At 45.7% G+C, this 25,131-nt stretch overlaps 3 protein-coding genes across 10 annotated transcripts; 2 read left to right on the forward strand and 1 right to left on the reverse strand.

Annotated features, from left to right (window-relative positions):
* Positions 1-77: 77 nt before the first annotated feature.
* On the reverse strand, positions 78-3,112 carry rrp8 (ribosomal RNA processing 8). 4 transcript variants are annotated; one of them, XM_047036110.1, is made up of 8 exons: positions 2,964-3,112; positions 2,656-2,755; positions 2,261-2,531; positions 1,274-2,153; positions 1,006-1,135; positions 760-866; positions 553-649; positions 78-452 (listed from the first exon to the last, which is right to left on the reverse strand). In XM_047036110.1, exons 2-8 carry the CDS (start codon positions 2,752-2,754, stop codon positions 342-344), a joined length of 1,695 nt encoding a protein of 564 aa, XP_046892066.1. In that variant the 5' UTR covers position 2,755; positions 2,964-3,112; the 3' UTR covers positions 78-341. The 4 variants fall into 4 exon arrangements, with proteins under 4 accessions (XP_046892066.1, XP_046892067.1, XP_046892065.1 ...); XM_047036111.1 differs by having other exon boundaries at positions 2,656-2,802; XM_047036109.1 differs by having other exon boundaries at positions 2,656-2,799; positions 2,964-3,106.
* Positions 3,113-3,597: 485 nt separating this feature from the next.
* On the forward strand, positions 3,598-13,965 carry LOC124478016 (integrin-linked protein kinase). Of its 2 annotated transcripts, none has more exons than XM_047036116.1 (13): positions 3,598-3,752; positions 4,531-4,804; positions 9,254-9,419; positions 10,127-10,222; positions 10,306-10,402; positions 10,542-10,625; positions 10,854-10,939; positions 11,039-11,148; positions 11,383-11,510; positions 11,624-11,745; positions 11,952-12,051; positions 12,188-12,318; positions 12,401-13,965. In XM_047036116.1, exons 2-13 carry the CDS (start codon positions 4,716-4,718, stop codon positions 12,548-12,550), a joined length of 1,359 nt encoding a protein of 452 aa, XP_046892072.1. In that variant the 5' UTR covers positions 3,598-3,752; positions 4,531-4,715; the 3' UTR covers positions 12,551-13,965. The 2 variants fall into 2 exon arrangements, with proteins under 2 accessions (XP_046892072.1, XP_046892073.1); XM_047036117.1 differs by having other exon boundaries at positions 4,596-4,804.
* A 559-nt stretch (positions 13,966-14,524) lies between these two features.
* On the forward strand, positions 14,525-21,796 carry LOC124478006 (amyloid beta precursor protein binding family B member 1-like). Of its 4 annotated transcripts, none has more exons than XM_047036100.1 (15): positions 14,525-14,659; positions 15,218-15,861; positions 15,968-16,176; positions 16,297-16,356; positions 16,530-16,609; positions 16,702-16,768; positions 16,992-17,138; positions 17,355-17,482; positions 18,044-18,049; positions 18,194-18,308; positions 18,409-18,493; positions 18,600-18,695; positions 18,887-19,002; positions 19,128-19,304; positions 19,522-21,796. In XM_047036100.1, the coding sequence occupies exons 2-15, from the start codon at positions 15,234-15,236 to the stop codon at positions 19,675-19,677; spliced, it is 2,070 nt and encodes a 689-aa protein (XP_046892056.1). In that variant the 5' UTR covers positions 14,525-14,659; positions 15,218-15,233; the 3' UTR covers positions 19,678-21,796. The 4 variants fall into 4 exon arrangements, with proteins under 4 accessions (XP_046892056.1, XP_046892058.1, XP_046892057.1 ...); XM_047036102.1 differs by having other exon boundaries at positions 18,600-18,680; XM_047036101.1 differs by lacking the exon at positions 18,044-18,049.
* The last annotated feature ends 3,335 nt before the right edge of the window (positions 21,797-25,131 follow it).

Genomic DNA, 25,131 nt, shown 5'->3' on the forward strand with positions numbered 1-25,131 from the left:
ATAGCACTTCTTTCTAGATTATAGACGTTAAAGACTCAAGGTTTCCGAAAACTTTATCGAGGAAACTCTTGTAAGAATACTTTGTCCTGGGTTTTAATTCTCATAAATTAAACAATCATACATATCCCTTTACAAGTGTATGACTACAAAATACATTTTATATAATAAACAATGTTTCCAGTCAACATTTTTTTTGAAGAATACAATGCAAAACTCTAAATGTAAGAAAGGAATCATGTTAAAACATTTTCTGGTGGTCAAAACCTCGGAACAATCTATACAATCATGGAAAAACTAAAACCATTTGCTTATTCACCAGCTGGTGCCTTTCCCCATTGCTCTCATCGTTTCTTGTACAGACAAGGCCTCAGCTCTAATCCTGCCTTGACGTTCTCTGGTGCTTCTGCTGTCTTCACAAACTCAAACAAGTAGAAGTGACTGTTCTCTGTGTCCTGAGGAGGATGAAAGCAAAATACAAAGTTATAACGGTGACTTATTTTTCTTCCAGAACATACCATACACTTACACAGGTATATGAAAGATAGTAAGTACCTTGGAAACCAACTTGAATCCTAAACTGGCCATTGCACCCATAAAGCTTCGCACATTTTCAAATCTGCTCGCCACTTCAGCAATTTGAAGGATTCCCCTGGAAAAGGATGTAGAGACTTTCTTTAATGACAGCTGGATTGCAATGAAAGTCAAGTGAAGATGACACATCTGCACATAACTTTTTTCTTGCAAAGCATTAGCCCTTACCCCATCACAAGCACACGGTTGGCTTCAACAAGGAAGTCTCCCAGGTTGGTCCCCATCAGGGACAGACAGAACACAGCTATATCTACAGTAGCATCGTCAAGAGGTACCTGTTGACAGGGGAACAACAGATAGCATAGAACATGAAATATAATCACAAGTTGAAAATGTGAACAGTACCTGAAACATGAATTGTAAACATAACTGTATATTGACTTTGCCATTACTGCATTCTGAGGTCAAACTCACATTGGCCATGTCACAGACTGTAACTTGGTCACAGACAGGTGCCAAGTCAAAGCTGTGCACTTTGTTCTTCACACTGCTGGCAATCTTGCAGTCCCCACACCCAAAGTCGGCAACTACCAGAGACGAAGGCCTGGAACCAAGCAAATACGAAATAAGTACAAAACAAAGAATGAGATCACCAATATAGATCAAAAGGTACCAAATTTGAATACAAACTAAACAATGTGCTGAAAATACATGAGTAAAGTATTATGTCACGATGACTGACTTGTGCCGTATGGATGAGATGATGCTGTCCACGGGGTTGGTAGGCCATCTCTGGACCTGTGCTGTGAACCCCTTGTGGTAGATCCCAAAGGCCTCGGGATCCTGTCTGAACATGCGCTTGGCCTCGCCGCTGGACGAGGTGTACAGCACCTCGTTGATGTAGCGGAACTGAGCAGCCTGCAGGCGCTGCTGCATGCGGGACCTCAGAATAGACGAGCGATCATCAGGAACCTTTGGCGCAATCACCTTTTCCTCTTTCTGTTCCATTTCCATTGGCTCGTCCTTGCGGTCTGAACCCTGGACCTGCAGCAGTCTACGTAGCTTCTCCACCTTGCGCCCATGCGCTCTTATTTCTATCTGGCTCCTTCTCTGACTGGGTCCTGGTTGCTCTTCCACCTTGTTCCCATAGGGGGCTGTTCCCACTTCCTGTTTCAGTTGGCCTGAGCGTTCTAGTGCAACTCCACTAACATGGCCTCCTCCTTTAGTGTTTTTCGCTGCCTTTTTAAGGTTATTGTCATTATTACAATATGTGAGTGTTTCTTTGTGTACATCGGGAGTGATCTTATTACCTTCTTGGACTTTTTTCCTTTTTGAGGTTTCCCTGCTGCCCTCTGTCTGTTGGTAGGGTTTTTGTGTTGGAGGTTTGATCTTGGCAGGCTGTTTTTCATCTTTGACACCAGAATTATCTTCTTGTCCTACCTTGGGGTTCTGGTTGGCTGGTTTGACTGATTCCTGCTTATGTTGTCCATATGAGAGGTATTTATTTGTTTTCTTCTTCTGGTTCTTCATTTTGTTTCTCCATTGCTTTCTGGTTAGTGTGCTTGTATTCAATTCCGTTTTTTTGACCTCCTTGTCCCCTGCACTCTTTACCTCTGTCAGTCCTGAAGGCAGACAGAACATAGCATCATAATAGCAATAACACATCATGAATCATTAATCCAATCATGAATCCAGCAGTTCAGAGGAACTTAAACTCTTCTTAACTGACCTGTTATTTTTGGTGTCTTCTTAAGTTTCTTAGCTGCTACCACATCTGATTCCTCTTTGACACTGGTGTCTCCACTGTCCTTCTCAGCATCATCTCTTTTGGCGGCTCCTCTCTTGCGTTTTTTAATTCGTTTCTTCTTTTTGGGTTGTGAAGGGACAGCTTCTGGTTCGCTGTCACTGCCCTCCCTCGTGACCCCTGTCTTGGTCCAGTCCGGTACAGATCCAAGCTTCTGGAGAGTTCGTAATAGACTCTTCTTTCCCACGCTCTGTAACTTCAGTGTGGGATGAGCAGAGTCAGTATCAACTACCAACTTTTATTGTGTACCTGTTGTCCTGGTTTAGGTGAGAAGTTTACTTAGTTGAGGTGAATTATCCTGAATTCAGGTATAAACTGACCTTTGCATTGGCGCTATCGGTTTTGGGATTGCTGAAGAGTGTTGTGGTTAGATTTTTGGCTTCCGGCTCATCGTTCCACTCGTCTTCCTCAGCGAACATGCTTGAATCGAAATTTAAGCCGTGACGGAGGAAGAAATCAGAAATCTGCTGCTGTGAGCCATACACAAGTTAAAATTAAGTGGTAGGAGATTAATATGAAATTGACATAGCTTCGAATAAATACAAAAAAACAGTTCTGTTTAGATTTAGATGTTTAGCTTTCAATGTTATGCGATGGATCTCAAACACTAAGTTGTCAAATGACTTACCTGTCAAATGGCAACGCAATACAACGTGTATCTACCGAATAAAAGCGGTTAAAAGAATCTGTAAAATTACGTTTTTGATAAAACCACGTTTGATTACCCTCACAAACAGCGCATGTGAGAATGAGCTAAATTTGGCGCAGGAAAATGACGCTGCCTCTACCGCAAAAACGATGGGATATGAGTTTCCCAATACTTAAACTACAATTTTTCGTTACCAAAGTCCAAACTTTATTACGCAAAATAGATCCACAACTACAATACAGTCAATGACAAACTTTCACATTTGTGTCGAATACATTTTATTAACAAACACTGAGTTGGATTAATGTACTTTTTTGTGCAAATCACAAAAATGAACGAAAATAAATCAAACACATATCAGGATATAGTGTTTTGCCTCAATCCATTAATTTTGTCTGCATTTAATAAAAATATGCCCCGAAGTTATGAGCGTTGGGCAAGGTAAGGTGTATTGATTTGGATGACATTTAGAAATGTTGTGTCACGTGGCTAAATCAAGCCGTACGGAAGGGGACCTTCAAACCAGTGGGGGGTCCACCTCTGGACAGCCCGGTAACATTATTTTTGTGGCAATGTTATCCGATAGAGGGTGCTACGTCGCTAGAATTTGTGGACCAGGCACTATTTTCCTCATGACGAGCGAGGGTGTGGACACTGGGGACGTAGCAAGACATTCTATGCTTCAATCTTGGAGATTTGCGTGATTCCTCACTTCTGTTCAACATTACACTTACATTATAAGTTGCACTGTCTGTCAGAACTTATTGGGTAAGTTATGTTGCCGTAGGATATTTAATGTCTTTATATTTCCCGGTTGATGTTGGCTAGTCAGGCAAAGAAGTGCTTCTTGCGTCCGGTTTCGTCAAAGACAGTCTGAACTGTAGCCTGGAGGCAGAAAAAATTAACTATGGTCTCTAGCGTCAAGCGAGCTAACGTAGCTAGCGATCAGACCTTAAGTTAGACAGCCTTTAACGTTAGCTGTCGTAGAAAGAGACTAATTCAGTTAAAAAAAGTTGAATGTTGCTAAAAGAGAATCTGTTTGTTCTCCAAACTAGCTAACCCAGTACAGTGATTCAAAACTTTGCTTCGGGCAGTCCTAGAAGCAGAGGCCAGCTAGCTTGCAAGCTAAGGAGTGTTGCTACAGCTAGCTATAATGAATGGCTCAATACGTTATGTTAGCATAGTTAACTGTTATAGAGCACAGTAGTGTTATTGTGTATTTGCTCATCACATTTTTGAATTGTTATGTTAAGTTAAAATGCCAGCTAAGCAATTAGTCATCTGCCTGTTTTAGAAGAAGGGATGTGAGTCATCAGTAGTTGGTGTCGATTAATCAGGGTTGGCTCCGTTTCACACCCACCCAACAGGTGACAGCTTCAGGCCCTGCATTTTCTCTGCATCTGGACTGCAGTGTTTTCTCCCTGTGTCTCGCCGGACACTTTGTGTTTCATATTACTGTTGCAATTCTAGGGCTGAGTCAGAAGAGTGTACATGGCCGGTTTTCATAATGTAATAATATGTATGTATGCTCCCGTTTGTTTTCTAGGATCTTCAAAGTGTAGCTGAGCCACTTGGACAGTATCAGTGACTGTAGCTGTTCTCTGTCTGCAGAGGGACGAATGCTCTCCAGGCCAGCCCTGAATTCTTCTGGTAGCCTCTCTAGTTGGTCTCGGTGCTCCTCAGTCCTATAGCTGCCCCTGTGAGTGTGAGCTAGCAGAAGAGTGAGACATCATGGATGATATCTTCACCCAGTGCCGGGAAGGCAATGCAGTGGCAGTTCGTCTATGGTTAGACAACACAGAGAACGACCTCAACCAAGGGTGAGTCCAAGTCATCAGTCATCTTAACAAGAAAGCACAGCAGCACTGGTAGAGGTTGTGAAATGCATATGCGTATGTGTAATATACACTGTAATACACACACTATGGGTGATGTATCACAAAAGATAAATCATATGTTACCATCACATGGACACGCCTACCAGTAGCGATCCCGCCCTAGTAGCTTGATCACTCATTTCTCCAGGTCATGACCCGCTACTCATCCCATAAACCATTTGAGCAACTCTAGGGAAGGTTATTTCTATCTGTCACCCTGATCCAGTTCTGCTAGGGCCTTGAGTTATCATCACAATTACTTCCACACTGATGGAATGGGAAAACATCCCAGAGGGACCCACCACGGTTCATCTATGCACAACAACCTGGAAAGCTCTTTTTGATTTACACTCGCATTACAGAGAACAGATAAGAAATATCAAAGGCTAATTACTCTTTCGTTATCTCTTTGACGCTAAGGGCACCACCCCACACTGGTGCTGGGCTCTCAGCTTATCTGTCCACATGTGTGGTCATGACCTGAGATCTGAACCCACTTCCTTCCGGACACTTGACTTGGCCTGGAATGTCATCTTAAAATAAAGCAACAAAAAAATAGTATCTGGCAAACATCTTCAAATGGGAGGCCTGCTGTTAGCTTGTTTTTCTCTTGAACACAGTTTTGTTCTTTGAAACGTAACAGCTTCTTAGTTTGTTGACTTGTATGTGTGATCAGGTTCTTGGAGGTTGGCAGGGATGAGAAGGGGGTCTTGTGCTTTCGGTCTGTCTTAATTGCCTCTTGACATAGACATCTGGCAGGCCTGTGTGACTGTGTGTCCAGCCTTCAGACCTGTGGGCCTATAGGCTCATCAGTATGAGAGAGGACATCCTCTTCTGTATCCTCAGGTGACGTAGAGGAAGCACAACAGACCTGATGGATCTCCCAGACTGACGTTGCAAGAGGATGTTGCTTTTTTGGTCTTCGGTTCAGATGTGTCTCAGCATCGGAAAATTAGCAGAGGCCCGTAATAACTAACCTCAAAGGCATCTCTGAGGCAGTTCTGTCAGGTGTTAATATGTAGGCCTAGACTTATATGTTTACTACTGAATATCATAGTTGGAGATTTCAATACTGTGACCAAACCTTTTCACAGTCATCCATGTACAAAATCTGTATATTTTTTAAGCATTGCACATGCCCGTATCCTGCAGTTTGACCATGTGTAAGAGATAGACTGTGTGAATAAGAATGACCACAGCAATACAGTATCCGCCCTTACATCTGCCAAACATCTCCATTAGTTGATTGAGGCCTTCCTGACTGGCTGATATATGTCATCCTAGTAGGAGACACTACACTGGGGGGGTTCAGGCCCTGCATTAGCTGAGATTGCATGGATTTTAAAGCCCACAATTCAAATGGTCACAACCAGTTGCACTGAACACATCTCCCTCCTCTTCCCAAGTCACGGCAGTAGCTGTGTTGGTAGAAGTATGGGCCTTTGTGTGCTCGCTAATGGCAGCCTCACTGTGCTCACGTGCATGCTGTGCAGAGCGTAGTAGTGGTATGCTGAATCTCCTTACAAGGAATAACACGCAAGCCTCCAGGGAACCGTCTACAACCCACCCAAAATGAGAAGGGGAGGAGTATTGTTGTGGGCAAGACCCAATGTGAGGAGGAGGGAGAGTTCTCCTGTGCGGGTGAGAGCGAGGGCTGGTATGTGTGTCGGAGCTTTCCACCGAGGAATGCTCTGCAGCAGTAGCAGAGTATATCACCTTCCTCTTCTACATTCTTCTGTTTCCTGTGCTGCTCTCCCTGTGGTATTAGATAGTGTCGCTAATGTCTCCTATATGTTTCCTCCTAGATGGAAAGGTCAGTTATAGTGAAAATATCCTAATGAGGGTGCAGTAAAAAGAAACATGTACACTTGATTACTTTTCTTTCTTTTCAGCTGCTGGTTGGTCGCTTGGTTGGTCCACAAATGACTCGTACTAGTTTCTTTTCTTGTCCTTTAGAGGTGGCTTTTGATCAAAATGTTTCCTTTGTCTCATTGGGTGAATTGCTGTGAAAATGGCCAGCCATTAGTCCGTCTGCCCAACCCCCTCTCCATATAATACCCTGTTTGTATTCTGTGTGTGTGTGTTCTGCCGTGAACAGTTCTACTGTGTGTCGTATACCAGAGTGGCATGAAAGACCATGGTAGCAGTAGCCTATTTATAGTATAAGCAAACCCACAAGATAATCTGTAGACATAAAAATCTGTTCCATTTGCCATTTTGTTTGCTTTGAGGCTCCTTTTTTGGGTTAGGACGGTTGGAATTGTATACAGGATGAAAGCTGCTTTATATTTACCTCTCCAGGAAGGTGAAAGGTAGACCCCCCCCCCCCCCGGTACTGACTATTTGGCAGGGAGCAGACAAACAGACAGCACCCTCGGTCTGGGAGAGAGGGTCACCATGTTGGTCTAAATGAGAGGGGCTGCTTAAGACTGGGGTATGAAGACAGCTGGAGTCCACTGTAGCCAGCTGCAGGTCACGTTGAAGTCCAGTTATACTGTACGATCTCTCTGTAGTAAGTCATCTGATGTGAATGCTTGTCTTAAGTGGTGACTTGACTCCTCATTTAATAGGCTAGATGTGTGTATGGCCTGTGTGGGTGGGTGTTTAGGCTACATGAAGCACATTTGTATCTGTCGAATTTGTGCCCGTCGTTTGAGTTCACGGTGATGTCAGCGCAGAGACATACAGTACGGGAGACTCATCCCTGGTGTCCACCGTCAGACTGTCTGAGCCCTGTTGGCAGGTGGATCTGCCTGAAATAACCCCACTCAGAGGACGAGACCCACCCCCAACCTCCCGTCTCCACTGGCTCCCCCAGGCAGAGCTAGGCATCCTGACCCACCACGGGGGGGTGCGGTGTGCCTCGACGCCTGGACTCATCGTGGAGCAGTGGAGGGGCTCTTCCGGAACCGCTGGTTTCTGCTGGGAGCTCCCTGTTATCTGGAGGGGCTTGTTGTGGTTTCCCATAAGCCCTCATGGAGGGTCTCTGAGGGCCTCATTGATGCTGGGTTTTCTCCAACACAGACTGCCTGTGTGTGTGTGGGTCTGCTGCTTACATCACAATACTCCCTCAGTGCTCCAAACATTGTTTCCCCTCCCTCAACTGCAGAACAAGTGCAGGACTTTTATTTCTGAGGATCACTTGGTTGGCACATGTAACTTTTAGCCCGACATCAGAGTTATATTGAGATGAGTTAAGGAAACAGAGAAGAGTCTCTGTTTTTGAGGATTTATTCACCCGGAAATTCCTCCCCAGCCGTCCACAGACAGAGAGAGCTGCAGGGGCAGCTGGAGGGCTTCTGATCAGAGAGCCTCTGGAGAAGGAAGAGGTGACGAAGGCCAGTGAGAAGAAACAGAAGATGGAGGGGGCAGGGACCCAGACAAATGGATGATGAAATAATGACACACAGCAGCTGTAGTCATGCTCCAAGTGTAGTTGTGTGTGTGTGTGTGTTGTGCAGATTGCACACTGTGCAAAGTGGTGAAGGAAGTCTTCCAAATCCTAATAAGGACAGCTGTGAATGGCTCACAATTGCACCCCCTCCCCTTCCTGACTGCCTTTCTACTACAGCCAGCTCTGTTTTCACACACATTTTGACCTTGTACACTGGCCTATCTGTCTTGCTATGAGTTGTAGTAGTAGTCATTGCCATGGTTGTCATTTAGGGCGATGTCTGAGACGCTGTATTAAGGTGCCAGTCACTTTCCTGTCACTGAGGCTCCTGTCTGACACATGTCCCTGTCACTGCATCTGAGCTGGAGAGGCTAGGATCTCTGTCACTCTCTCATGCACACGCACACACACTCTGTACTGGCTGGTCTGGCCCTCCACCAGTTTTCAGGCTTGCAGACATTGACGAGCTGAATTCTAGTGGATCAGTTGCTTCCACTTCTTCTTCATTTTGCTTTTGCGGCTGGCCAGAAGTACAGCACAGTACCCAAATCCACTCACTGCTGCCTTTACTGCTCTGTTCTTTTTCTCTTCGGCTTTTTGCTAGTTTTAGGCACTCAATGGCTGTAACTATACCAGCAGGCCTGGACACCGGCACAGAGCCATTAGCAGGCACAGGAAGTACTTGCTTATCTTGCATTTATGGATACGCTGTAGGGGGCAATTTCTCATAATTTATAACTGGAGCTCCAGATGGTTAGATGGCCGTAGATCGTCGCATAAATAGGTTTTATTAGACTGTTATAGAAATAGCACAGTATTCAATCTCCAATGCTCTTCACATAGAGCAGCCTTAGTGAGTCCAGGGGCTTCTGTGTAGTTCTTGTCCTACGAACAGAGAGACAAGTTGACGTTTCCGTTTCCTCCTTGTGCTCAGATAAGGCTAACCGCACGAGAAGGGGGAGATGGCTGTTATCTAAGTTGCGCTGCTCTCTCCGCAGGGACGACCATGGCTTCAGCCCCCTCCACTGGGCGTGCAGGGAGGGGCGCTCCAGCGTGGTGGACATGCTCATCATGAGAGGGGCTCGCATCAACGTCATGAACCGCGGCGACGACACGCCCCTGCACCTGGCCGCCAGCCACGGACACAGGGACATCGTGGGGAAGGTGGGGGCTCAGGGTGAAGGGCGAACCCAGGGGGACGTGTGCTCTCTGATCCGTCTGCTCGGTCCCTGGTGGGATTCTTAGCTCCGTCGGTATCAAATAAAGAATCTGGGGGTTTCACTGGGGAAACCCAGGATCCTGAATTGGCGGAACTGCGATCAAAGCTGCTAAGGTCCACCATGTCAATAAGGAGGCAAACACTGGGAGCCTTTATTTGTTTGGTTTGATAAGGATGGGTGTATGCTGTTTGGTAATGTGCTATGTAATCTTGGCTTTACAACCTCAGCTAGTTGCGACCAGTGCCTCTCAATGCATGCCCATACTAGCACCCTATCAACTGTTACACTCAAAGTATCAACTAGAAGTCAGTAATTTGACTTCTTTTATATCAGCTCCACACTAGGGTTTACATAGGTATACCATATCCATACAGGGTAAAGCCCTGGTTCTTGGTGTGCTCCTCTTCAGAACTGGTATCCCTATGCTCCTGCGGCTACTACAGCAGGTTGTCTGTTTCAGAGCTGCAGGCCACAGCTGTGATGAGGTTTAATATTAGACATGCTACAATACCTCTGGTATGTGTCAGCAGACGGGGGCTTTCTCACCAGGCCTGTCGTACATGGCTTAACACCTCTGTGTATAACCCAAACAGGACTACCTTGTTTGGGATGTAATCGAGTGATTTCTTCCTGTTTTCTGTCTCCCCTCAGTTGATCCAGTGCAAAGCAGACACCAACACTGCAAACGAGCATGGCAACACACCTCTGCATTACGCCTGCTTCTGGGGACAGGACCTGGTGGCTGAGGTCAGTAGCGCCCACTGGTGGCCATTGTGGCCTCTGGGTTTCCGTGACTTTGCTGTCCTAACCGAGGTCTCTGTGTGCCTCAGGACCTGGTGACTAACGGGGCCCAGGTTAGCATCTGTAACAAGTATGGAGAGACTCCTCTGGACAAAGCAAAACCGCACCTGCTTGACCTTCTCAAAGGTAGTGCTTCCAAGACACATCCCCTCATACTGCACATCGCCTCACACCTTCAGCTCATAGAAACAGAATCCTCTCATTTCTTATCCGTCCACCGTGTCGTTTGGTGGTGTTCACCGTATGGTCTGTCTGGTTCTCTCAGAGAAGGCAGAGAAGATGGGGCAGAGCCTGAGCAAGGTTCCCTTCAAGGACTCCTTCTGGAAAGGCACCACCAGGACTCGACCACGTGAGTCCTACTGAACACCCATCACAATGGCTCCCTAGCAGGACTGGTTGAAATATAAAGCTCTGTGTGAAAGAATGGATGAACAAAGACGTTTTCCATGTTGGCCTCGCTTGCACTCTCCTATGTGGCAGCGAACTTTCCCACGCCAGTGTGCGACGTTTCAAAAGCTGTTCTTTCGAGCTTTTTTTCTTGTCGCCTTAGTCCTGTCTTGTGTTTGTGCGCATGCAGGTAATGGCACTCTGAACAAGCACGCTGGCATTGACTTCAAACAGCTCTCCCTCCTGGCTAAGATCAATGAGAACCAGTCTGGAGAGGTAAACATGTTTTGTATTAAATATCTCAAATGTACAAAGTCCTTTTGTCATTATGTGGAGTGTTCCCTTGGGAGCTGAGGCAGTCTTATTGTTCCTTAGTTGTGGCAAGGCCGTTGGCAGGGAAACGAGGTAGTAGTGAAAGTGTTGAAGGTTCGAGACTGGACCACCAGGAAGAGCAGAGACTTCAACGAAGAGTACCCCAAGCTCAGGTAGTCATGCTGTGTTTTGACATTGTTGTGTGACGATGTTTGTCATGTGATGTTCCAAGTATAATGTCTGCCATCCTTTCGTTACCCTTTCCTTTTGATTGATTTAATCTTGCGCGTATGTACGTCAATTGGTTTCATTTTGGATTGTCCCCAATGCAATCCTATTTATGTCCCGATCCTGTTCCTGTCTGCCTCCTCCCCACTGTTTGTCTGTCCTCCTTGGGCTCATCCCAGGATATTCTCCCATCCAAACGTGCTGCCCATGTTGGGGGGTTGCCAGGCTCCTCCCGCGCCCCACCCCATCATCATCACACACTGGATGCCCTACGGCTCCCTCTACAACGTGCTGCACGAGGGCACCAGTGAGTACCAGCCCTCGCACAGCTCTGTAGAGCGCAGCCCCCTAGAAGTCTGGCCTGGTCACACTGTCCAGCATGACTGAGATGACATGTTTGTGTCCTCCTCCTCCTGCCAGACTTTGTTGTTGACCAGACACAAGCGGTGAAGTTTGCTCTGGACATCGCCTGTGGGATGGCCTTCCTGCACACCCTGGAGCCAATGATCCCTCGCCACTATCTTAACAGCAAGAGTGTCATGGTGAGAACTGGTCACACACTTCCTAAAGCTTCACTAAGGGCGATCGTCGGAACAGCTCACCACCAATGACAGAAGGCTTTGTTTCTGCCTTTGTTATCCGTCAGTGGCGTGTCAAATCTGTTCGTCGGTGGCCTATTGTCATGTGTTTCAGAAAGCTTTCTGTGAGTAACACACCAATCCTTTGTGTCCCTGAAATATGTTGACAGATTGATGAGGACATGACAGCCCGAATTAGCATGTCAGACGTTAAGTTCTCCTTCCAGTGTCCTGGTAGGATGTACTCTCCAGCCTGGGTCGCTCCTGAAGGTACACCTCCCACACATTTCGAAGCTGGGCGGGGGGGGGGGGGGGGTCTCTCCATTGAGATAGACAGATTTTTGTATTTCCTTGTGAAGGTTTGTTTCTTTTGAATGATCTTTTCGCCTGTCCCCGTCATGTGCAGCCCTGCAGAAGAAGCCTGAGGAGATCAACAGAAGGTCATCTGACATGTGGAGCTTTGCCGTGTTGCTTTGGGAGCTGGTCACCAGAGAAGTGCCCTTTGCTGACCTCTCCAACATGGAAATCGGCATGAAGGTGAGGGCACCTGTCGGTCTGGTGTTAGTTCTTGTTGCTCTCAGAGTCCATCTGATGTTCCCGTCTGGTCTTCTGCCCTAAGGTGGCCCTGGAAGGCCTCAGGCCCACCATCCCGCCTGGCATCTCACCCCACATCTGCAAGCTCATGAAGATCTGCATGAATGAAGATCCGGCCAAAAGACCTAAGTTTGACATGATCGTACCCATCCTGGAAAAGATGCAGGACAAGTGAAACAGCCTTTTCACCTTGAACGCCCCCCCCCCCCCCCACCACCACCACCCCGACCCCGAAGCCCCAGATATCCTCGGGAATATCACCCAGAGATGTGGTGCTTACCAGTATTGCCTTAAACTCTTACTGTCACTACTTACTGCTGCTCTCAACGCCACTGTCACTTCTCTGAAATGAAAACCGCAACAGTCACTTATTTTATTCTTGGGTTTGATTTTAATTTAGCTTTCTTCCCCCCCCCCCCCCCCCCCCCCTCGACTTACCAAGACTTATTTTTATTCGTATTCTCAACATCTTTGACATTCTTGCATCGTCACGCCCTTGCAGGAATTACGTTGCATCATCACATCCTTGCAGGAATCATGAATTGACTGTCCAGACTGTTTGTGTCTCAATCATGTGGACTAAGTAGCAGCCTCTGTCTGTCCCTGTGTGACTGTGACCTGGTCAGTGTTCCACTGCTTCCTTTAATGTTGAACCTTTCCTTTACCTCTGGATGGGGCTCACTATCTAAGGTCAGACACTGTAACGCGGCCTGCGCCCTCATACCTATATATGATAATGGAGGCTCTTATGAAAACATTACGTGTTATATGATCCAGAATCTCGTCTTGTGGGGAAAAAAAAAAAAAAAACTGGTTGTTTTGTTTGTTGTTTGTCGTATTAAGGGCAAGTTATATGTATGCAATTGGGTTGTATGACTACTGCCTCTGCTGTAAGCCTCTGTCAGACCAAATGTTTCAACAGTGTTCTCCAGGGAGTTAGGATGAAGAAAGGAATTCATTTGTCTCTACATGTGTACTTTGACAGTGTTACTCCATTCATGGAGTTGTAAGGATGTGTAATCTGGGAGGTTGTCCTCCTAAACCACAGCTTTGTTTAGACTTGTCTCTGCAATCACCTGGAGCTGAACTGTAAGTCCGGCCAAATGTGACTTTATTTGCTGCATCAGAAATTCTCACTTTGGTGGTTACTGTTGTACTTGTATTTCATAAAGGAATAATCCATTGTGTTCATGTCTTCTTCTTTGTGTTGTTCTTTTACCAGCTTGCTTGTGTTCCACCATTGTGTTTATGCCTCAGGCAACTTCCAGCATTTCACAGAAGGATGAAGATGCAACGGACAATGAGGGGAGATAACATTTACATTTGGCCATCTGTCACTTTGTTTCCGCTTGCTTTTTTACTTTAATACATTGTTTGTAACCCCCCTGGGTTATTTCCATCTTTGGCTCATCATCTTAAACTGCTTTGTTTTTTTATTTTATAACATGCATTCTTTCTGTACCTCCACTAGCTTGCTTGTTTGTGCTGAATCACAGGGGTAAAAGCCAAAAACAAGCATGTCTTATACCATACAAATGTATGTAATTTATATAAAAGTATATTAAAAAGAGAAATCTGCATCTCGTCTAAAAAAAAGTTGGCTTCTTGTTTATCCCTGTACACAAAAGGGCTTGTAGTTTTCAAAACTGTTCAATGGTGACAACGATTATTGCAGTTTTTACTATGTAAAACTTATGTAAAATATTTTCAACCTTTCAAAAGTTTTTTTGAAACACTCAGTGAAAGTAGATGAGGGGAGAACAGGTAAGCCTGCAGAGCAGAGTTCAGTAGATTCCTCATTGAGTACTCATCAATGATGCAAATATTTTTTCAAACTTTCAGAACGTTTTGTAGAAAACATTTTTAAACCTTTAGAAACTTTTTTACTACAGCCCCACCATGAAACAAGCAAGAAAATTGTGTATTCACATGTCATAGTGGGAAAGTTGCGAGCCCTGGATGTAACATGCCCACATTGGATAAGTGATTTATGAATATGTAACAATTATTACGTTAATATAATGTCCGATTATTTGTTATATGGATAGCTAGATTTTCACACGCACGGCTATGCGATTTAAAATCTAAACGCAGTTACAAATACGTTTTTTTTTCTTTTTTTCTTACTGTGGCGACTGCGTGACAAGTCAGTGACGCAGGACCCAGCCTCCATCTCCATCACTTGACTCCACAACACAGACAAGCCATCGCAGAAAATGCCCGCAATTTGTGGAAATATGTAACCATAACGATATATATTGGAAAAAGGACACAAACATCGCAAGTAAGTGGAATGTATTATCAATGGTGATATTCAAGATATCTTGCTTTAGGATAGTATTTTTGTCTCCGATCATCTAGCCCGCTAGCTCAGCCATGCTAGCTAGTACCAAGGGTGCTGCAGTGCTGCTGATGATGGCGGATGGTGCGCTACGAGTAGCTAATTCAAGCTGGTAATGGCTATCAAGGGCCATGACTGATCAGATGCAAGTTAAAGAAAAGCGGACACAAAACACATTGTTTTCTTCGAATGGTATAAAGCTTGCACATTTTTGTACTTCCCTCCATGGCTTACATGATGTTCCATTGCAAATACGTTAGGGTCTAGACAAGGCCAAAATGTGCTAGCGAGCTAATGGTTGCTACATATCTTTGGGTCACGTATAGTGTCGCTTTCTATACGTGTCAATGTCACGTCAAGTTATTGAATGGACAAGCTATGTTCCACCTCGCACAACGTTGAGCGCTTGACACTCAAACAGATAAAGCGGTGCCGTTGAATAGTATAAAAGGTAGGTTATTTACTTCGTTATCAGTAAGCTATTTTCACCATGTTCTCCAGGCTGCTGCATGGTACCATGGGTGGTCATGATGATGAGGTGTCATACGTACTCAACAACCAGCGACAGGATGAAGAATTGAAGAACAAGCTGAATGACAGCAGCAATTGGAGTGACCAGGAGTCAACTGGTAGCAATGCCAAGTGGGTCAAAGATGGCCAGAACCAGCTGCGCAAGGTAGCAGAGAAGCACCAGGACCAGGATCACAACTGCAACATCAACCTCAATGGAAACGAGGACGATCACCCGCCGCAGAACACCACTCAGGAAGAGCAACAGGGGAACGAGGAACACACCGTGTCCCCCAAGACCATCCATGCCCTGGGCCTGACCGAAGAGGAGTCCAAGACCCTCCTCAACGATCCAATACTCATCGACTCTCTTGAATCCTCTGAGGATAAAGAGGGGGATGAGGACGACAAAGAAAAGGAGAAGTCTGAGGGAGACGAAGAGAGCTTGACTCGTACCAGCGGAAAGAAAGAGTCAGAGCAGAGCCACGCGGAGTTGGATCAAGATGGAGGCGTGACGGGTAGAAGTGCTTGTCTGCTGTTCTCCAATGAGAACGGCACGTCGAGTGATGAGGAATCCAACTGGGCTGCACTGTCTCAGGATGGCCCTGCTGAAGGCTCGCCCAATGGAAACAGAGGTCAGTGAGGATCCAGAGATCGTTCCCCACTTTGAATGTTTTCAATGATTTGTCACTTATTTTTACATCTTCTCTATAACCTTTTTTCCTCTCTCCTCTTTCCCAGAGTCCTTCTGGGATTCCAATGCGTTTGAGACAGACACAGACCTGCCATCGGGCTGGATGCGTGTCCGAGACACCTCAGGCACGTATTACTGGCACATCCCCACAGGAACCACCCAGTGGGATCCTCCATCCCCCCTGGATAAGCCGGGGGGGGACTCCATCATGTCCTCCAGCATGTCCCTGGAGACCACTCCATGTGAGGAACCAGAGGTGAGGTTCTACACGTATCGAGGCTGTAAAGTACTACGCGGACATGGGTTGTGAGCTTGTCCCTTTTGCATGTTGTGCTTTCCTGTTATGCTTATTTGAAACCATTCTTGCTTCTCCTAGGAGACCTGGGGGGATATGTCTAACCCGGATGAAGGCGCTGTAGAGGAAGAAACATGGAAGGTAACTCAACCTGGACAATGTTTCCAATATTGGTATTTCATCAGGTCACACATACCATTTGGTTGCATCTAGTCTAGGATTTAGTCAGCCAAAATTGGGCAGCAGTTGTTGATGTGTGAGCCCGGTGAAAGAGTTGTCTACATATCTAACCTTAGTGTTGTTGTTTGTCTTAGGAGGAGGGAGAGGTGGCGTCTGACCAGAGCCTGAAGGAGTTTGAGGGAGCAACACTGCGCTATGCCTCCATCAACCTCAAGTACGTTGATAACAGATCCAAACAGTGATCGTGTTGGCTGTAACATTCGACAGTTGTAAATCTCACTGTTACCTCTGTATGTTTCTGTGTAGCTATAACTGTTCCCACTCCGAGGAGGAGGAGAAGCTTGGTCCTCTTTGCACCGATCTGGAGGCTAAAGTACATGGACTTCCTCTCTCTCAGAAACACATCTTGTCACCACACTACCACACTACTCCAGAAGGAAGGGTCTTCAGTCTGATCGTGGATGTCAACACAACTCCTCCCTTTCATAACTGGACTGTTTCCCTCCCCTCTTTCTCTCCTGTTTCCTGCGCCTGCTGTCTATGCTTGCCTTTGTGTGTGTGTGTGCGCGTGTGTGTGCGCGCGCGCATGGTGCCAGTGTTTCGCCGTGCGCTCCCTGGGCTGGGTGGAGATGTCCGAAGAGGATATGGCACTGGGAAAGAGCAGCGTTGCCGTGAACAACTGCATCAGACAGCTGTCTTACCACAAACACAATCTCCACGACACAGCAGGCATCTGGGGGGAGGTGAGGAGGAGCACACAGGAAGAGGCGTGACTCCAGACTTCCTGTCTGAGGCTCTGAAGCGCTAATAGCTCTCCAAGCCTGTCTTGAGACTTGCGAGTTTGACAAATATTATCGAGGGCTAGGCCTGTATAACAATCACACGTTTACTCGTGAGATACAGACAGGCTTGTGGATCAGGAGGATGGTGTTATGAGGAGTGTTTGTTTGTTTTCCCAGGGTAAGGACATGCTGATGGTCCTGGAGAATGACACCATGAACCTGATCGACCCCCTGGGGCAGACCCTGCTGCACTCCCAGCCCATCCACAGCATCCGTGTGTGGGGCGTCGGCAGAGACAATGGCAGGTCAGTGTGCCACCTCCGCTGTCACGCTACCAGCACCGCACCAGATCAGTGTTCCTTCCCAGTTTCATTCTCAGCTCGTTATGGACTACTCAGCCATATTGTATGGCATTATAGTATTAACGGTAATGCAGCAGTTACTTCATCTTACATTTATACCTACTTCAGAAATATTACATATGATTAGTCTGTTATTATGCTAATAGTTTTTACTTCTCCCAATTAGCCATGCAGTACAGTTTCCTCATCTTAGACTGCTGTATGTGGTGGTATTTGCACTGTTGTAATTGGGCCATTAAAAGTAATACACATCCAGCTGGTTGGGTCATTATGAGTCATAGCAGAGGCACTGCATCCCACAGAAACTCTTTCACTCAGTAATACTCTGCTGAGAAAAAAGAAGCTGTGATTCACCACTGCCCCCTGGTGGCCTGTGTGTGGTACAGCCGTTATGGGTCTTTGGAAATCCCTTGTGGACGTTCAGTCCACCCAGGCAATGGTGAACGTGCTCTGCTTTAACATACCTATATTTTCTTTCTTGCTGCATTTTGATGCCGTGTGCAGGGAAAGGTATAGTACAGCCATTTTTGGCTTCTTTTAGTAGCACTGTGCAGTATTTTACCATCATTCTTATGTGTTTCGTAAGTAGATTGGCGATATGTGCATTCATACATCTGTATATGACGTATGTATTTTTGTATGTTGTACGTACAGAGATTTTGCTTATGTGGCAAGAGACAACCTAACCCAGGTCCTGAAGTGTCACGTCTTCCGCTGTGACTCTCCTGCCAAGAACATCGCTACGAGCCTTCATGACATGTGCTCCAAGGTGAGTTTCCCCCAATCACATTCTCATCTGACCTGTCTCATCTGACATTTAACCTCTCCACACAGAGCTTTGACTCCTCTCTCTGACCCTGTGTCCTTAGATAATGACAGAGAGGAAATCAACCAAGCCTGGGCTGAGCAGACTGAACTCTGACCCATGCAAACCCATGGACATCCCTGTTCAAGGTACAATACTGCTTCTCATTCATGTCATGCTCATACTGCAGCACTGCTCCAAATGACTATCCTCAATCACAAAGTCGTGTTCATCCTTTTTTTTCTTTGTCAACAGAGTTCCCTGTTCCCAAGAATGAACTTTTCCAGCGCTTCCTGGTCTATTACCTTGGTAACGTACCTGTGGCAAAGCCAGTAGGTAAGGGAAGCATGGGTAAGGAAAGCTCTTCTTCACATATCAGTTTGGTGAGCTTTGTGGCTTTGACTGGGGCACCAGTCCAACAAGTTGGCAGGCTCTTTGTATATGTGACAGTGTGTGGCTTTGCTTTGCTGTGTGTCTTCCTATGCCATTTATCTGTCTGTCTGGAGGCTAGGCAGTAATATTTTTCTGCTCTGTGGTTTCAGGCATGGACACAGTCAACGAGGCTCTGGCGATTGCAATGAACAGCAAAGGGAAGCAGGATTGGACCCCCGTGTCTGTCAACGTGGCTCCTGCCACTCTCACCATACTCACCAGAGAGGTACGCCACTCTCTCCGCAGAGGGATGACCTCAAGAAAAACAGCCAAGCTTTGTCATTTATCAAAGGGGCCAGTGGAGCATGTGCCTTTCACCTCATGGCCGCGTTTGTCCCGTGTGTTCCCCAGACGCAGGAAGTGCTGTCGGAGTGCAGGGTGCGTTTCCTGTCCTTCATGGGCGTGGGGAAGGACGTCCACACCTTCGCCTTCATCATGGCCGAGGGCCCGGGGGACTTCATCTGTCACATGTTCTGGTGCGAGCCCAACGCTGCCAGTCTGAGTGAGGCTGTCCAGGCTGCCTGCATGGTGAGCACTCTCACTCACACACACACACACACACATACACACACCTGTCTAGACTTGAGCAGTTTCACAGGGGGTAGCTAATGAATCAGTGGAACAGCTCGTTGGTATGAAGTATTGAGGTTACAGTGACGTAGGTGGTTGACTGGTTCTGGCCACCATGTTCTTTGATATGAGCTGCATGTGTTAAGCCACTGTGTGTGGATCCTGTGTTCCACAGCTGCGCTACCAGAAGTGTCTGGATGCACGGCCCCCTAGCCTGGGCTCCTGCCTGCCCACACCCCCCACTGACTCGGTGGCCCGCCGGGTCAGGAAGGGGGTCCAGAGCCTGCTGGGCAGCTTCAAGAGCTACAGGTCTGGATCCCAGTCCCCCTGAGCAGGGAGAGGGACCGGGAGCCACACCCTGTCAGACACCTAACCCCCCCACCCCACCCCCCAACCCTTCCCATCCACAGTTTTTTGGGCCTTACTATCCACTCATCTGTTCATTTGTGCATGAACGTACTGAGGAAAATGCTTGCTGTGCTCATTGCGGAGTGCAGAGTAGTTTTAACGTGTTGCTAGTTCCCCTTCACGGTTCTCCTCTGCTCCCCCAGCAGAACGCTGGAGATCCAGGGCCCCTTCTTTACGTTGGCGCAGGGATTTTATCTGTGCGTGTCGTTTTTGTGTTTTAACAGAAACCATGTCTGGAATGTTGGATACGGATTGGATGTAACCAGATGTTTTGTCTTAAAAGCGTTAGGAAGAGAGCGGTAGTCAAGATTCCCACAGAATCACGTCTTATTTCATCCTCAGTGCAATTATGGTTAAATCAACAGTGCCATAATCACTTCCTGTTAGAGACTAGACCACACCCTCTTTTTCTACTGATGTCAAAACAAAGCAATGTAATCACTGTCAATAGTTTAGTGTCAAGTCTCCCGTGTGGTTTTTCTAAAGTGTCAGTATAGACTAACCTCAGCCTGTGTGTAATACTAACCATGTAGGAGCCTAAGGAGTGTGTCACATAGTTGTATGTTCCCAACCACTGAACAACGTATTGTAGACAGTCTTCCAAAGAAGCGTCTGATTCATGTCACATAGTGAGAGACCACAGGTCCCGGAGTGTAGTGCTGTTTCTCATACATCTGCATGAACAACTGCAAGTTCAGAGCTTGTGTGCAATAATCAGACTCTCCTGTTTGTGCTGGTGGCATGATAGCTGTGCAGCACGCGCAGGCTCAGGGCAGGGTGGTTTCCCTGAATGTAGGAGCTTGGCTAAATACGGTCCAGCAACTCCTGAACAACAAGAAAAAAAAGAATGAAAAGAGCCCTGGAGAAAATAGACCTCTGGTCATGGAGATTGGGACCTAAAGAATCCTAGCCCTGGATTTTACCATCTCAGACAGTCTAGCCACAGTCCAGATGGAATCCACCGTTACCACGGTTACCTCCACAGTGACCACCACTGACTAGTACTGTAGATCCTCAACACGCTGCATGCTTTAATAGCGTAGAGTCACTGCCTGCAGCGGTTAGTACTGAACTCTATTATCGTCTCATAGTAGATACGTGCTTCTGCTGTATGGTATGAGGGAGGCTAAAATCTCTACTTGTTGTTACGTGTTTGTAAGGCATGTCACACTAGTCTGTATTGGTGTGTATCTATTATAAGCTAGCCTAGCAGTAGATTAGTTTTTACTGTCAGTTCCAGTCTGCTGGGTAGCTGGCATCAGGCCGGTCAGTGTGTGTGCTACTGCTAGCCCTTGGACAGGAGGGGCCCTGAGAGAGCAGATCTCCAGTGGTTTACTGCTCTGTCAGGGCCACAGACCCTATAGTCATGTATTTTGTATTCTTTATATTGTTTGCAAACACAAAATGTACGCTACTGATGAATTGCACCTTTGCTTATTATAGAAAAAAACATTTTTATAGAGATTTGGTGTTTTCTGTTATATTTTTTTGTTTACTTTATGTTTAAAATTGTGTCAATGTGTCAGAAGTATTTAGTGCAATAGTTGTTTGACCTTTTAACAAATGAAATACTGCGTGAAATATTGAAACACTGTAGTTTTACATTTAAATGTAAACATCCACTGTTAGCCCAACTGGCCATGCGACTGTGGTAGTACAACAAGATGACAGTGCTCCTCCTCAACAAAGCTAGCTGTGTTGTTAGTAAGACGATCCCTCAAAGAACTCAGAGCTTGCTAGCTGTGTTGGGTAGAACATCAATCAGATAAATTGGAGCTAGCTTGCAAGCTAGAGCTGTGTGGCACTGATTTACTAACGGTGGATTATGGCTTTAACTGTGTCGTACATGCTGTATTTATCTCCTGATCACTATTCATTGTGCTCCTTTTCTCACTCTACTCACATATTAGCACTAAAGTTGACATGAAAGATGAATATTTGAACCTTAGCAGATTAATTTATTTCAGTTTATGTAAATTAGGTGTGTATAAAATGTATATGTATATAGAAGTCACTGCACAATAAATGTAAACATATCTAGATTCTTGACTCCTGTCTTCATTGGTCTTTTGACAGAACTTTTTCTGAGTGAAGCCATGTGGATCTGATAGATTGGATTCCAAAGGGCAGTTCTAGATTACATCAGCCTGGAAATGTTGCCATTGGTAACCCATGACACAACTATAGAAATCCTCTACTGCCTGTCTATGGTCTTATCTAACATTCTCAGCAATCCCATTAAAATGTAAAAGAAGCCATGCAAACTGTGGTTGTTAGCATATGTATCAAACCTGCTGACATTAGTTTTGCCACACATATTGAGCAAAGACTGGTACATGAATAAAATGTGTAAGACCATGTGTCACCTGCTCAATTCATGTCAGCTCCACTGCCCCACCTGGAGTGTTCAAAAGAGAGAGGATGGTTATTGTTTCCCTGGGAGATGGCTTTGGAGATGAAAGGTACACATCAAGTGGTGTCCAGACCCAGAGCCAGCCTGGTAATAATGCTCTCTCCATCTCAACAGACATTTTGCCCTGCCAGCAGGATGGCTCCACTGTTGGACACATCAAGGCTTTGGCGATAATCGGGTCCTTTTGAAGGGATAGGCCAAGACCCTTACTCACTCAGCAACTGTGTGTGTGTTTCTCTGTCTGTGTGTGTGTGTTTGTGTGTGTGTGTGTGTGTTTGTGATGGTTTATAGCTGCTGTTCTATCCCTCATTTTTACAATTCAGTCTTGTTAATTTGAAGCCTGTTGGCTCACAGTGGGTGAGAGTCTGAGTTCAGTCTCCTGGAACCAGCTGACCCATATCAAAGCCTCCCCCTTCCATCTCCTTCCCTAGCCACCAGCCGCTTGGAATTCACAGGTGCTAGAGTCTGTCTGAGTTTAGAGTTCTTTGAAACATTAGGATGCTTTTTGCAGATTACAGTCAACAAGACATGGTTTTGGATTTGGTCAGTCATGTTGGGCATCTGGTTAGTAGCCATCCGTGCCCCAAATCTAATAGTTTTCTTCCTCTGTTACAATGCTTGTTTGAGACACATGTAAAGGATTTCCAATGTGTGAGTGCATGTGACTTTTTATTTATTTTAACGTGTCTGTGGTAGTCTTCCACAGTTTCTTGGTGTCAATCACACTTTGGGTAGTTTGGCTGGAGGAGAAAATAATCACAATTATAATTATGCCTATAATTATGCATGCAGCATTTGTGTAATGGAGATTTATTTTGAGTAATGAATGTGTAGTCTTGTGGAACATTGCTTTTCGTCTCAGAGCCGTGGAGTGGGCCCATATCCCCTGTGCTGGGCCCTTCAATCTAATCACCCGTCCCCAGTATACCAGGCTGGATAAAGGAGACGAACAGGCTTCATTTTAAAGCTGGTATCAAGGTCTGGGAGAGATGATAGAAATCCCTTTAGAGACATTGCCTTCTCTATCGGCTTCACGTGGCTGGAATATACAGCAGAGAATACTTCTGATACACATCCCTTCCAAACCTCTGTTTCAATACAGTGTACATAATCAAAATGCTCACTTCAGGTGTTGTCATCAGGTAGACAAGACTACTGAGCTGTAAGAGGTTGTCAAGTCACAGCAAATCTAAAACAGCCACAGGAGATAAAGGTAGACTCAGAGAGGATTCACTTCAGAAAAATCAGAGGGTGGAGGAGTGACACAGAGAGATAGAGAGAGATAAAGAGAGAGACAGAGAGAGAGATAGAGAGACAGACAGAGAGAGAGATAGAGAGACAGACAGAGAGAGAGAGCGAGACATAGAGAGAGAGAGATACAGAGAGAGATACAGAGAGAGATACAGAGAGAGATACAGAGAGAGAGAGAGAGAGACAGAGAGATAAAGAGAGAGAGAGAGACAGAGAGAGAGAGAGAGAGAGAGAGAGAGAGATAAAGAGAGAGATAGAGAGAGACAGAGAGAAAGAGAGAGAGAGACAGAGAGAGAGAGAGAGAGAGAGAGAGAGAGAGAGAGAGAGAGAGAGAGAGAGAAAGAAAGAGAAAGATAGAGAAACAAAGGATGGACCACGCCAGGCATCCTCTCCTGCTGTGTTCACACATCTGGGATGCACTGGAGAGATATGCAGAGTGGAAGGACGGGTAGGTGATGTGCATCACGCAGGAATCCATGTGGGTGTTTTCTTCATCTTTGTTTGTTTGGGTTACATCTCTTGCTCACTGTGGTAAAATGAGAATGCCATCTTGGTTTTTAGATAACTTGCATCAAAGCAAAAGCGTTTACATTCAAAATTGTAATTCTTTCTCAGCCTTAAAGGGCAGGTCCAGATATAAAGAGTGGTTGTGGGTGTCAATTCATTTTTTGGTTCAAGCATGAGCTGCACATAGCATGCAGTTGTGATTAAAATGGCTGATTGATTCAATTTGATTTTAGTGATGTTCATGGGGAATACGTATGCAAATAAAAGTGTCTACTCCTATTAGTAGCAGCTTCCTCCTGTGGATTCGGTCTTTTGTTGCTTGCCCCATGTGCTTTTAGGAAGGTTCAAAGGCCTCTTCAACAACTCTCTCCTCGCTCTCACTTTAGTGGGCGTGATCTATCATTAAGTAGACGTTTTAAGAAAACAGCGCTTCATCTGTTCGTTGGTTTTATGCTGCTTCCTTGTGCTCTAACAAAAGCGATATTCCGTTTGTTTTCAGAATAAGGTGTCACAAGTTGGGATGTTGAATGTTTTCATCGAACTGGGTACTCATTTTGGCCACAGGTAAATTAGAAAGGTATGTACAACGCCACATCGCCACAAAAACCCTATTGAACAGTATGGTTGGCAATATATCGTATTTAATCAACGATGGAGTGCTCGTCCAGGCGGCAATGGAAGACAAGCTAGGAATTCAGGGTGTGTTTTTAAAACCACAGCCCAAACTGACACTCATGCACCCTTTTGAGTTTTTTATTTTACTGCCACTTACCTTAGATCTCAGTCTATATTGGCTCAGACGTAATGTCTGCACCTCGGGTTTGTGAACCGTCATGGCTACAGAATGCAATTCCTTCCGCTGCCAAGATAGACGCAGCCGCCTCGCTGAACCTGTCACTAGTCTTTCATAAGAGTCATTGACTTGTCACTTTAGAATGTCCTTTTGTTCCTAGACAAATTCCTCTTCTTTACCCTAACCCTCCCCAATTTTCTTTCCCTGCCTTTGTATTAAGACAGATCAAAGTACATTATGAACAAAATGCAGTGAATAGGAACTGAGTGGCCATTTCTCTGGTGCTCAGCATTGTCACAATAATCTTTGATCATTAAGTTCAAAATGAATTAACAAATTCTTATTTTCATGCCTCACCAGTTCATAGGTCACTGCCAGTCTGTTATGGTCTGTGATTATAGTATATGGAAATT

The sequence above is a fragment of the Hypomesus transpacificus genome, chromosome 15, assembly GCF_021917145.1.
Source record: "Hypomesus transpacificus isolate Combined female chromosome 15, fHypTra1, whole genome shotgun sequence".
In the NCBI taxonomy this organism is placed as follows: Eukaryota; Metazoa; Chordata; class Actinopteri; order Osmeriformes; family Osmeridae; genus Hypomesus; species Hypomesus transpacificus.

Coding starts and splice junctions, on each gene's coding strand:
- rrp8 (XM_047036110.1), bottom strand. CDS start 2,754: ATGTTCGCTGAGGAAGACGAGTGGAACGATGAGCCGGAAGCCAAAAAT. Junction 2,154..2,260: donor GAAGACACCAAAAATAACAG/GTCAGTTAAGAA, acceptor GTCTGCCTTCAG/GACTGACAGAGGTAAAGAGT. Junction 453..552: donor GATTCAAGTTGGTTTCCAAG/GTACTTACTATC, acceptor CATCCTCCTCAG/GACACAGAGAACAGTCACTT.
- LOC124478016 (XM_047036116.1), top strand. CDS start 4,716: ATGGATGATATCTTCACCCAGTGCCGGGAAGGCAATGCAGTGGCAGTT. Junction 10,223..10,305: donor GACAGGACCTGGTGGCTGAG/GTCAGTAGCGCC, acceptor TGTGTGCCTCAG/GACCTGGTGACTAACGGGGC. Junction 10,626..10,853: donor CACCACCAGGACTCGACCAC/GTGAGTCCTACT, acceptor GTGCGCATGCAG/GTAATGGCACTCTGAACAAG.
- LOC124478006 (XM_047036100.1), top strand. CDS start 15,234: ATGGGTGGTCATGATGATGAGGTGTCATACGTACTCAACAACCAGCGA. Junction 16,177..16,296: donor CTCCATGTGAGGAACCAGAG/GTGAGGTTCTAC, acceptor TGCTTCTCCTAG/GAGACCTGGGGGGATATGTC. Junction 19,003..19,127: donor TCACCATACTCACCAGAGAG/GTACGCCACTCT, acceptor TGTGTTCCCCAG/ACGCAGGAAGTGCTGTCGGA.